The sequence below is a fragment of the Lagopus muta genome, chromosome 2 (assembly GCF_023343835.1).
Source record: "Lagopus muta isolate bLagMut1 chromosome 2, bLagMut1 primary, whole genome shotgun sequence".
NCBI lineage: Eukaryota > Metazoa > Chordata > Aves > Galliformes > Phasianidae > Lagopus > Lagopus muta.
The window spans coordinates 75741901-75754511 of NC_064434.1; the positions used below are offsets into that span (position 1 = coordinate 75741901).

The window sequence follows — 12611 nt, forward strand, 5'->3', positions numbered from 1 at the left end:
CTTTATTGATAGAACTGGGCTTGTGCCAGAACCTCAGATTTGAGTGATGAAGCTGAACTTCTGGGTTATGTTCAGTTGCACCCACACAGCGTGATATACGCAGACAAAGTCCAAAGAAAAGCAGCAGTTGTAGCACAACACAGCAAATGTTGCTGTATGATGGAGAAACCAGAAATTTGCATACTAGCTGAAAAACAGGTTATTATTAGAGCTTGTAATGTATAGCTTGAGATCAGAATCCATACTCAGTGCTTTGAAACTGGCTTTTGTCTGAACCTCTCAACCAATGAATATATCCAGGGCTTTTGCTTCTGTTCACCTACCTATAAATGTCTGAACAACCACATTTTTTTTTCAGTTTTGCATCTAGAATCAAGAACAAACACCCCTAGGTGGAGAACAAATGTAAAATTGTTTGCATAGTCCTTCTCTGTTAACCTACCACAATATCTTCTGCAGCAACTGCTCCTGGATTTTTAAAATAAATGGCATTGTATCAGCCTGCACCTGGGATCGCACAGCTGCTAAATCACCTAACTGAAGCTCAGCTTCCTGAATGAGAACAGATGTACCAAGGGAGGGCTCCTATGTGGGACGAGTACTGGAGACTGCAGCAGAAGAGAGAAGTTTGGGCACCACCAGAGATGGTGGACATCACCTCTGATGGCTGTTCTGAGCTGCTGGGCTGTCTGATGCTAAGGTGCGAAACCTGACTGCACAAGGAGCCTCATGAACTTCAACACGGGGGAGCCCAAAGAAAGGGAGAAAGCATTGCACATCAGTGCTCCCCAGAGCAGGCGTTAACTCAGAGAATGGGCGCTTGGTAGAGTTTCTTGCTGGAGTGATACTCAGGCTAGCACAAAATAACAAGAACTGCAGAGCTTTTAGCAGCAAAACGTCTTCAGTTGGAGAATTTGGTGCATCTCTGCTCCCAGAAGTTCGCACACTTCAATAGAAGCCTTTTGTAACTGACTCAAACAACCACGAGCGCTGATAGCAGCCAGCAGGAAGCTGCCACGGCGGAGCCCGCCTCCGCCGCGCGCCGCCAACAGCCGCCCAACCGTCCTCGCGGCCGCGCTGCCGCTCGCCGCCAGCAGAGGGCGCCCGCCGCCCGCAAAAGGATGCGCCAGCCCCGCCCGACCCGCCGCCGCCCCAAAGCGCCCGCGCTGGGCTGCGGGGGAGCGGCCCCTCCGCCCCGCAGTGCCGTGTCCCCCGCCTCCGGCAGCCGCTACCGCCCGACAGGGACTGAGGAAAAGCGGACGCCGGGCCCGTGCAGGGCTCCGCCGCTCTCAAAGTTGTCTGCTCGCGGCTGCCCCGTGCCTCAGTGCGGGCACCGGCGCCTGGTGGGCGCGCTGCTGCCGAGGTGCGGGCTGTGACAGCGGCTGCTTGGTAGGAACAGGTCTGCTGAGAAACAAAGCAACCTGCCTGTTCGCCGCCAGAATCGCTGAGCGTGGAAAAGCAGAAGTTAGGCGCCCACGGGGCATCACACACCGCTCGGCGCGTCGAGCAGCGCGTTGGCATCCCGGTCACGTCTGCCTACGGAACGGAGCACGGGGCAGAGCGGTGCGCGGCGGGAGCCTTTGTGTGCCAGGTGTTTGGGCACGTAGGTGGGTGCACAGGGCGCAGCTGATGCAGCCCGGCTACCTGGTGTCGGCCGAAATGAAAGCTTTCTTGTCAGGAATGGCTGCTCTGCTATCGGAGCAACAGCCTGGTGAAGTTAAAGCACAGCACAGCATCGCGCTGCCTGCAGGAATGTCTCAGTGGTCCAAGACTGCTCTGGGTCCCCGTGGCCCACACAGCCCCGACACAGTGGGGGTACAATGAGGTAACGAGGGGAGAGCGGGAAGGTTGATGCAACCCCTGTCCGTGTTGCCCTCCTAGCTGCATCCTCCTCGCCTTTGCAGTTTGACTGTATCGGGGGAGCTAGCACCCAGCTCCTTACTGCAGCCTTTTCTGAGAACGTCGCCAATTTGATTTAAGGAGGATTTGTCAGGAATGAGCGTGCTATCTGCAGGGCTAAACATCAGAAAGGAGCCGTAACCAGGTGCGCCTAAGCCACAGCTGAAAAGCAAAAATCGCGGTTAGAACGGAAAGATCAACGGGAAAACAAGTCTGCGGGTTGTTATTGTTAAGAGATCAATTTACTATGCTCTTGATTGCAAACTTAAATTAATACACGTACAATTACACGCGGAGAAGAGACGCTTGTGACGATCGGAGACGCAGCTCGCTTTCCTCTCCCGATTAGGACCCTTGTGAAGTCATGTCCATTAAAGCCCTGAACGGAGGCAACTAACCAATAACTGCGGTGGAAGCAACAAGGTTCCCCCCAGCCCCGCCTGCCAGCTTCAAGAAAAAGGGGAAAATCGGCGGTGTCAATCAGGAGCACCGCAAAACAGCGGGGCCCTCCCCGCAGCCGGCGCGGCCCCGGGAGCGGGCAGAGCCCCGCGCCGACGGGAGACGACGGGGGGCCGCGGGGCCGCCAGGCGCGGCCGGGCGGGAGGATATTGGCTGAGAGGGCGCGGAGGCTCCTCCCAGAGCCCGACCGCCGAGATTTTGGGAGGATTTCTTGTAACTCACTTCCAAACCTGACTGAGGGAAACAAGTTGCCGTCGTAGCGGAGGTTACGGCGCGCGTGCACCTCCCCGCAGCCGCCTCGGATGCTTCGCTCGCGGAGGAGGGCTGCTGCCGGAGGGAGCGCTCCCGCTCTGGATGTGGCTGTTTCTGTGAAAGCATCGGCTGGAAGGGACCGGGCGGGAAGACAATGAGGGAAAGCCGGCCGGCCGGGCGATCCGCTCCCCGGCATTCTCCCGAGGACTGACGGCGTTCAGCGCTGAGTGTTGAGGCGGCCGGCAGCGCCCAGCGCGGGGGCTCGCCGGGACCGACGGTTCCCTTCGGCTGCTGACCGGGGGAGCCCACCCGCGGAGCCACCATGAATTCGGTGGCCGGGAGCAAGGACAGGGTCGCGGTCACGGCGCGGAGCAGAAAATACGGGGTGAGTGCGTGCGATAGGAGCGGGGGGCGCTCGGGTTGCGGGGCGTCCGGGTGCGGGCTGCCCTGACCGCTGCTCCTTCTCCCGCTGCAGGTGACCGAGCCCTGCTCGCCCACCAAGCCCGCCGCGCCCTTCTCCCCCGAGAGCTGGTACCGCAAGGCTTACGAGGAGTCCCGCGCCGGGAGTCGCCCGGTCCCGGAGGGAGCCGGCTCGGCGCTCGGCTCCTCCGGCACCCCGTCCCCCGGCTCCGGCACCTCCTCGCCGGGCTCCTTCAGTGGCTCCCCTGGGCCAGCCTCGCCCGGCATCGGCACCAGCTCCCCCGGCTCTCTGGGCGGCTCGCCGGGCTTCGGCACCGGCTCGCCGGGTTCCGGTAGCGGCGGCGGCTCCTCGCCGGGCTCCGACCGCGGCGTCTGGTGCGAGCACTGCAACGCCCGCCTGGCGGAGCTGAAGAGGCAGGCGCTGAAGCTGCTCATCCCCGGGCCCGTCAGCAGCAAGGTGAGCCGGGGGCCGCGCCGGGGGTCGGGGCGCGCCGTGTGCTGCAGCCGCGCCGGCTTGGGGCGGCTTTGGCTGGTACTCGCCTTTGCCGGTGCCTCCGCTGACGTTTTTAGGGTTGGTTTGTGCTGGTTCCTTCTTGGTATTGTTTTTCTTTCTTATTTCTTCCTCTTGCTTCTATTTCTGGAGGGCTGCTCGGCTTCCGGGGTGTCTGTGACAGCACCTTCAGCTTGCTCCTTGCCTCCTTCTTTCCTTATGGCTGTGGTGGCTTTGCGTTGTGATTTCCCTTGTTCTTGTTTTTGAGCCCGACGAAGAGCAGGAAAGGGTGGCAACGCCACACGGGAGTCGGTGGTCCCATCCCCTTTTGCTCTCTTTGATCCTACAGCATGACTTTACAAAATGGCCCGAGATTCGGCAGCCAGCTTTAGCCATCAGGTACTGCGATCTCATGTCTGTGCCTTGTGTTTCCATTGAGAGGCCAAGCGTGGCAGAGATCCTCCCGCACTTCCAAGATGAGACACTGAAATGCAGCATGAGCCTGAAGGTCACACAGGAGGCTGTGACAGACCTTTGCATTGAATCCAGGATGTTGTTAGACATCAGGACAACTTGGTGGTGGTGTTCTCTTACAAAGAAGTGCTAGATTTCCTTTTTATCGAAGTAGATCTTAAAAAAAACTCTGAGCTGTTGTTGAATAATCCAAAGCATGCAAGCACTTCTGAAATCTGGCCTTGGAGCTAAGTGATCACTAGTAGAGGCTGGAAGGACCAGGTTCTCACCAGAGGCCAAAAGCTGGCATACTCTGGAATTCCCTGCTTTTATTTTATTTTGCATGGTGTTTTTTTTTTTTTTTTTTTTTTTTTTTCTTTCTTTCTTGTTTGGTTTGCATGTAAAGATTAAGACTAAGGGCCCTCCAAGAGTCCCCAGCAGCCCTTGGCTGACCCCTTGCTACCAAAATAGAGAGCAGTGAGCTCCTCCATAGCAACCTGGTGAGTGTTGTATTGTGAATTGGTCTACAGCCCCCAAAATGTAACACAATGCAATTTCGTTTGCCCTGTTGGTTCAGGTACTATCAAACGATAATATTTACTCTTCCACTTCAAAGAGTTCATTAGCAGTTACGATAAGGAGGCATCGTGGAAAAGAGCCGACTGCTCAGAAAAGGTCCCTGCTATTGCTGTTGTGTTGTGCTCTCCATTATTTATTTGTGTGCTATTTGCCAGGGAATTGGTGCCATCTTGAACAAAAGGTAGGTTCTCAAGGGCTGGCTTAACTGAATTATTCATGAAAAGGAAAAGGCAGAACCACAACAGTTAGTATGGTTTAATTGGTTGTTAACACACAATTGGTTCTCTGGAAAGCAGCTCTGTACCAAAATCTTAAAAAATTTCAAGCTGTGTGATTTGGCAGTTCTTACCAGCTGTGGATATAGATGATAAATTATGAGCTCAGATGTGAGAACCGCCAGAATAACAGATTGGAGATGTAAGTCTTGCAAGATGCTTTTGCAGTGATAAAGATTTGTGAAGTGTTCTCTTAGTGATAGTCATGGCCTGTCTTAGCCTTCCAGAGATGTTCCCCTCCTGTTTCTGTTGTTAAACGTTCTCAGAGTTGCTCAGAGTTTAGCTGATGGTATTTTCCAGGCCAATCTTCATTCACAACAGTACTAATCCATTTTCAGCCTCCCTTACCTTATGCTTTTTTCCTTTTCTGACACCTCCTTTCTAAACCTTCCAGTTCTGTAGGGTTGCTAGTTACAAAACAGTTGCTATCTGATGTGTAGATGTAAAGTTAGGGGGAGGAGAGAGGCACAAGTAAGGAGATCTTTGAGGGTTGCAGAGGCCCTCTCCCTTGCTCACTATACTTAACAGTGCTTGCAGGTTCAATCCTGTTCTGGTTCTCCAGTCTTTCTTATGCAGCTCCCTTCTGATTGCTACCTGGCTATGTCTATTTGCAGAAACATTCCTTTCTGTCTTTACAACTCTTATGAACTTTTTGGGCTTGTGAATTCTGCCTTCAGCAAACACAGCTCAAGACAGTGAGGCTTTAGTTTAGGGAACGTAGGATACAAATGCTGTGGCTAGGATCGTTGACTTTTTAGGACCAGATATTCGAGTTTGTTGTTGCTGGCCTGCACTTGGGAGCCTTAACCGTATCTGAGGTGACAGTGGGATGTTGGTGAGGGCTCTGCCAGCTCAGCCAGGGCTTGTGCACTGCCTCTGTGGGTGCCAACAGTAACACACAGGCGTTTCTCTCTGAGGGTGGAGGATGTAAAGCCTCTTATAGGAGTGGAAATGGTCACGTATCTTGGGAAAAAATTATTTCTGTTTGGCTTAAGGCTGGCATTTTCTTCAGGGCGCAGCGAAGTATGTTCTTGATTTCTGCTGCAGAAATAGATTTTAGGAATGGGTTTGATCCAGCCGTTGAATGGAGTGGAAAAGGAAACTGGTCCTATTCTGGAGTCAGGCTGTTCCCTCCAAACTGGCAAAGCATTTTACAGCTCAAGACTGTGGTGTCCAGCATTATTATCGATTCCGTGTGTCCATCTTTATTATTCCTAATGGAATATTTAACATCAGTCATCTTCTAGTCTGCCAGATCTAGCTGACTTGTATGGCAATTCTTGATGTTGTTGAAGACAGCCTAGAGTCATTAGCATAATAAATATCATCAGTGGCACCTGTTTCACATTTACATTGTATTTAGAATGGCACATAATTTTGGGAACAGTGTATTGCAGAACATGAGGGCATCCGAGTTTGTCATAGCAAACATTGGAGTATGCAGTAAGTTTATCTGAATGTGAACTCAGGTTGATGCTTTCTACAGTGTTATCGTTTGAAGGTTTGTATATATCTGCAAAGTGCAACAGTACACTTCAGTGCTGTGTAAACAGACCATGCTTTATGCATGAAGCTATGTACTGAAGCTTTTCATTTCATATGGAAAAACAGCTCTTAACCTGTAGCAAACTGCTGCTGAGTAGCTCATTGTTAGTGCCCAGGTGTGGAGCTTTTCAGTTTTAAATAGAAGCATTTTCTCCCAGTACAACAGCAGAATGAAAACATTGGTGTGTTGTTGGTTTTTTTTTTTTTTTTTTTGAGAAGAATATGGGAGATTGGCAAAAAGATGAGGAATATATGATCATAGCTGTGCTTCTTTATTTTAACTGTTTAAAATGTAACATTCCTTAACAAAGGGGAAAAAAAAAAAAAGCTGGAAACACAAAGGGGAAAAAAAAAGTTGGAATCTTGTTCCTTTTTCCTCTTCTGTGATACAGTTGTGCCCAACTGATGTGCAGCGATCATCTGCATACAAGGGCTTGTATTATGGGCTTCACGAGATTTAATTCTCATATGAAGTGTGCCCGTGGCGGGTGACAGACACAAGAAGCTGTTGTAGATGCACACTGCAGTCGGTAACTGAAAGAGCATTAGAATGTTTGGTGACCATTGAGTCTTTTTGTTACAAATTTTTGTATGGTAATAAAAGCTGTCTTAAATTGTTATCTTAAGCTTTTTCTCAAGCTATATTTTCAGAAGAGCGTCCCTCAAAGTTTTAGCATGGAAACTAATGGCATCACACTCTATGGTTATTAGAATTTGAGCAAAAAATTGTTTGCCTTGAATTCAAACTTGTGATATCCTCTTTCTTCATTGGAACACTGACCTTGTGGCTCCAGCAAAGAAGTGATCGTAAGTGTGATCAAAAGATAGTTATGTTTATGCATATCAAATTATATCATGTGTAACCAATCAATTGAATACTAAGAATGAGCAGTCCCAAACTGGTGATTATACTTTGTTAGTGTAAGATTGAAAAAAATCACAGATGCAGCCTTTAAAGCAAGAGGTAATTTGGTTGTGTAGATGTGAATATCTGCTTTGGTGTGCTGTGATGGGTTCCAAAAGTAAGGATACTAATGTAAGTGGTAGGTTGATGTTGTTAGGTGATGTATCCTGGACCCTCTCCTAGCTAAAAAGCCTATGCTTTGGAGTATAAGGAGTGGCTGTACTCCTTTAGCAGTCTGGCTGTGAATAGGGGAGAAATTGTGTTGAGGGATGCAGGTTGGTCCTTTTTTCCCCACAGTTTACTGAAACTCTGTCTCATGTTTTCTTGAATGCATGCTGTTGAATTAGTCGTTTCTGTTTAAGGGCTGTTTGGTAGTCAAAGGTTTGACCAATAATTATTAGTAATGAAGAAAGCCCTGAAGCTGGCCTAATTGCTAATGGTTCTTGCTAGCTCATAGCTGCTTCAGAAGCAATCTCAGTAGACTGGACAGTAATGAACCCTTCCTCAAAGCTGAGCAAGTGGCAGAATAACGGAATTTCAGTTCTGTTCAGGCCTTTCATTTGTGAACAAGCACAGCTAGGCTGTATGGTGACTTAATTCACTGTGCAAAAATCTCAGGCACCTAATCATTTCATCCCAACTCATTGCAATGCAGATAGGATTATTGCATTAGAAATGTGATTTTAAATGGCCCGAGGCAGTAATTTGTCAGCATTTGGAAGGATTAACTCCATTAACGTTTAGGCAACAACAACCATTCTTTTGTGTTACATCACAGGTCACAGTACCAATCATTTAGCATAACTCATCTGTGAATCTTTTTTTTGCAATTGAATGTTTGCTGGTAAGTTGGGAAAACATAGGCTACTTTGTTTGCCCTGGAATTACAGCTGCTTAAGGAGGTCCAGAGGAGACAAAGAGGTATACGTTCACCTCTGAGAAATGAATGTAAACTCTTCTAGAAGCAGCTGGAGGTCACCTGTCTTACTGTCACTGTCTGAAATGATGTAAATGTTTCTTTGCAAATGTCTTAGAGGTGAAGATGCTGTATGTTAAAGACTGTTTTCTAGGGAACTGTTAGCTCTGCAGCTTTCTCTTCGGGCTTTTACAGAGTGCTTTTGAATTTAGGAATAGACTCATGATTGTATCTATTGAAATGAGACTTTAGTGTTTTTCCTATCAGAAAAGAAAATACTTTCAAGAGATCACAGACTGAGCTATTAGGACAGAAAAAAAAATCAATTTTTTCCTCAAGTAAATATGTAAGGAGGTGCAAAATTTTGGCGAGATGGCTCTTTCTCCACTTGTCTGTACATATAAAAGCATTACATTAACCAATAGTCAGTACTTAGTGCGTAGTGGGCCTTTTAATGGCACGCTATTAAAGTTTCTTTGAGGTGCTTTATACATGCTAATAAAGCTGTGCTGATATCTAAAATCATCTTTCATTTGTAGGTAGTTTTATATCCCCGGAAGTATAAGTTGTAGCATCGGTAGCAATCTTGTCCAGTGAGCTTAGTATTTTTTGTGTATAGCTTTGGAAGGGAAGGGGAAGGTGCTAAGACCATTCTGAATTCCCCAGACAGCATTAGAGAAGGTGTCACGTGTTACTGGTACAGCCACTGGCATTTAACAGGGGATTCATGCTGATGCCAGCAGATCAGTAGAAAGCTGTAATGCTGTTTATATAGGGTTGAAAGACATCTGCAGTTTTGCCGCATCAGCAGTACATAGGCTTTGACATCATTCCACTGGGGTGCTTCCAAGCACTGAACTTGCAGCCTGCCTCTGCAATAAACTTGACTATCATGATCTATGTAATGATGTAGTAGGAGCTGCAGCATCTTGTGATGTGTGGTCTGCATGTCAAAAGTGTGAGGGATGTTCTGACTTAAAATACCAGCTTAGATCTCAGTGAAACGTCATGCTGTAGCTTGGGAGGTATGTATGTTAGTGAAGTGTTGGAAATACAAGCATGTGGGCTTCCCCTCTGCAACTGGATGAGTAATTCCTGGTCTATGTCACTTGTTGCTGAAGCTGCAATTCAGGAGCCTATCCCTAACTGTAGAAAAGCAGTTTACAAGTTTACTTTGTATTAAGCAAGCTGTAGTGTGCAACAGCGACCTGTAAGCAGAATAATAAACCCAAGCATGAGAAGTTTGAAAAGTGCCTTCTAAAATCTTTCCTATTACTGGTCCAGACTTTGGTTATGCTGTGACACCGATTGAAGCCACAACCATTAATTAAGGTATTAATAAAGCTCTTCTAGAAAGCAGTGACATGGCAGTAACTGCAAACTGTCTGCTGTGGTCACATGCTGAAAAGCTTCTTTTCTTTGAAAGCTTTAGCTTACAGCTTTGAAAGAAATGACAGTTTCATTTAGCAGTTTCTTAACAAGAGCTTGCTTGTTGTAGCAACGTGAAGTTTTAGATGACCATACTACAGCTGCAACCTAATTTATGGGTTTGTAGGACTCAAATGCTCAGTGGCTCTTTGCCTGGTTTCATTTTCAATGGCATTCTATGCAACCTTTCTATGTTAAAGCAGGGTTTAAGAAATGAGTGAACATAATTAGACCAAGAACTGTTTTTAGATTTCCTGTTTTATAATATCTTATGTCTGATTACATATTTTAGGTATTGGTTGTACCAAGAAGGTAATGTCTTCAACCAGAATATGTCATGCTTATGTTTATTTCCTCCCTCTTCCCTTTTTAGCTGATACCACAGTATAGTTTAGCGATGCTTTGAGGGTGATTTTTTAGGTTTCCAAGTAAAAGCACAAAGCCATGATGTTTTCATAAAGTTGACTGGACTGTTCTGAGCTTCAGATGGCGGCTTTTTAGAAGGTCATCCAAGAAATGTTGAATATTGTAAACTAGCTTTTAAAAATATGAGCTCTGAGTACTTGCTTAAGAGCAAAGAAGCTGATGGGGGGGGAGGGGGTAGGGAAAGGAGAACATCTGAACTTCATATTTTGTCTCCTATGAAATTGGCACTAGTGAGTGGATTCTATCTTTGCTGAAATCAACAAGATTGCATTTAGGCTGCAGCTCTACCTACTGCATACTTTATCAGGAAATATTTGCATGCCCTTAAAGTAGCAGTGAAATGATGCTCAGGCTGAGCAGGGCCAAGAGGTCCTGGCCCCACGTGGGCTTCCGAACATGCTTTCTTTTTCCTCTCCACATGCTGGTCACAAGTTAGCCATCCCTGCAGATCTCCTCTATGAATACGTGGTGGTCGCTCCCTGTCTTGGTTCTTATCAAAATGGTAGAGAATTCAAACATCTTCAATAGTGCTACTTTCTCAACTCAGATCCTTTCTATTGAAAGGTCAGGGAATGCTGTTATTACAGCAGATGAGAGGAGGCCGTGATCTCCGAGAAGGGTAGTGATGAGAGCAGCACTTAACTTCAGCTGTAATAATTACAGAATACAGGAGTATTTTGTCTTTACAGAAAAGAAATGTGATGCTACCTATGTAAAGGCATCAGTTATAAGAAAATGGTGTATTCATTTGCACTTTGGATGTAAGTTAAACTTACTGTTTTTCCTGTGTACTAAAAACAGTATAGTAAGGCTAAGAGCTACGTGTTGTTCCAACGTTACTGAGCTTCCTAAATTCTGTTTCCATATTGGACCTGCTGTTCTGTTCAATGGTTTATTTTGCATTTCTTTAGTTATCAAATATTTGACATTTTCTGAAAGGGAAGAAAAACAGATTTTGATCTGAGAACTCTTCAGGCTGTTTCTTCTCAGCATTCCCTTGAAGCGGTATTCAGTAGTATTCATTGTAGAAGGGAAAGAAAATGCAAAGGAAGTTTGAGAGACCTGAGGGAGTTAATAGGGTCTTAAACTGATCTTGGTTTACAATTCATGAGAAAAACAGAAGACAACTCTCTTTTAAGAAGGAATTGGACGCTTCAGGATTTACTTATGAGAATCCAGAATTGGTAGAATATTTCTATATTGCATATTTAAGCTTGTAATGCTCTCCTCCAACAAAGAAGGTTTGAGTCTCCTCACTTTGCTGCCCCGCAAATTGGTAATTTTACTTAAAGACCGTACAGCGTATGTTTTATTAGGGGCTAATGAGTGATCTTTGTCGATGGATTTGGTGTTTCAGAAGGGGCATCAAATGCCTTTTCTTAAATGATTTTTTTTTTCTAGTAAAATAAAACACCAAACCAGACCAACAGTACTAACCTGCTGTGAGAGTGGCTCTGGAGAACATCTTAAATGGTGGTGTGTATCAGAGGAACTATGTCCTTTGCAGATAGGTAGTGCTGGGCACAGATGACTGATGTGAAGCAATTGAGATCTAGTATCTGTAGGAAAATCTTTAGTTGGGGATAGAATTACTTAAACATTTAATTTTCGAAGTAACTTCAAGTGGAATTAGCTTTGTATACATTTGTCATTTACAAATGTTTCAACCTGTTCTATTAATAACACACTGTAGTTTGTATTTTGCCATGCCCCCCAAATCATGAGTACTTTGACACAACCATTTATTTGTTCTAGAGTATTAACAACAGCTTCCTTATGCCATGGACTTACACAGGAAGAAAACTATGCTCATATGAATGCCAGGGGAGAAGAAAATGAAAGGAGATTTTGATATCCACCACAGTAAATATTCTTTTTCTGAAGAAAAAAATGAAAATTCGGCATTTTGAGTGTTCAGCTTTGTTCATAATTATCTGAGCATATCTCCCCAACAATGGAATTTATTTTCCCAAAGTTGTTTCATTCCCTCTCTCTCCCTCAACCTCACGGTTAACTGAAGATAAATAAGGATTCAAGAATAGAGCTCTTCTATTTCTGTGGGCCCCTGTGTGGTTCTGTTGGGAAGTGCTTATTCCTTTGATCACCACAGGTGTACCTCGAGATGAAAAAGAGGTTCCTGCAGTGCTGAAGAGAATGGTTGTTCTGCAGACCTTTGCTAAAAGTGGGGCGGAACTTGGCCTTTGCCTCTTTCTGTCCTGGCTCCTGAAGAATCACTTGGGCAAAATTCTGTCTTACTAAAGGCAAATTCAGACTTTATTACATTGGACTTCTTTGGACTGTGGGCTTTTGCCTCCTAGCCAGCATTTGTATGCTATTATTTCGATTGGACAGTTTTATTTTTCTGTGCCTCGTAGCTAAATGAACTTCTGACCTGCTAAGTGCCAAATGCTGAAAGAATTATCCTCTGACTCCATCTACCTGATGGATTCCAGCAGAAAGCCCAGTGGGCAATAAGGCTGTCTTGGCTTTAAGCAGGCTCTGATCAGCAAGAAGAGAAGCCATTACTCTTCATTTCTCTATTAGCTTCACTGCTCATTTAATAGT

At 46.2% G+C, this 12611-nt stretch overlaps 2 protein-coding genes across 3 annotated transcripts in view; one reads left to right on the top strand and one right to left on the bottom strand.

The window, feature by feature from the left end:
* Positions 1 to 1448: 1448 nt before the first annotated feature.
* LOC125688675 (uncharacterized) lies at positions 1449 to 2806 on the bottom strand. Its single transcript, XM_048934949.1, has 2 exons — positions 2183 to 2806; positions 1449 to 2061 (listed from the first exon to the last, which is right to left on the bottom strand). Exons 1-2 carry the CDS (start codon positions 2804 to 2806, stop codon positions 2017 to 2019), a joined length of 669 nt encoding a protein of 222 aa, XP_048790906.1. The 3' UTR covers positions 1449 to 2016.
* Positions 2807 to 2884: 78 nt separating this feature from the next.
* KIF26B (kinesin family member 26B) overlaps positions 2885 to 12611 on the top strand; it is a 286786-nt gene continuing 277059 nt past the window's right edge. For both annotated transcript variants that reach the window (XM_048934933.1, XM_048934934.1), the window contains exons 1-2: positions 2885 to 2995; positions 3086 to 3487. In XM_048934933.1, the coding sequence (XP_048790890.1) occupies positions 2933 to 2995; positions 3086 to 3487 (465 nt within the window). In that variant the 5' untranslated portion in view covers positions 2885 to 2932. The remainder of the gene's footprint in view (positions 2996 to 3085; positions 3488 to 12611) is intronic.

What these genes read in the sequence shown, in the direction of transcription:
- LOC125688675 (XM_048934949.1), bottom strand. Translation starts at nt 2,806, where the DNA reads ATGCCGGGGAGCGGATCGCCCGGCCGGCCGGCTTTCCCTCATTGTCTT. An exon ending in TCTCTTCTCCGCGTGTAATT is followed by an intron (nt 2,062 to 2,182) that starts GTACGTGTATTA and finishes TTTGCTTTTCAG; the next exon opens with CTGTGGCTTAGGCGCACCTG.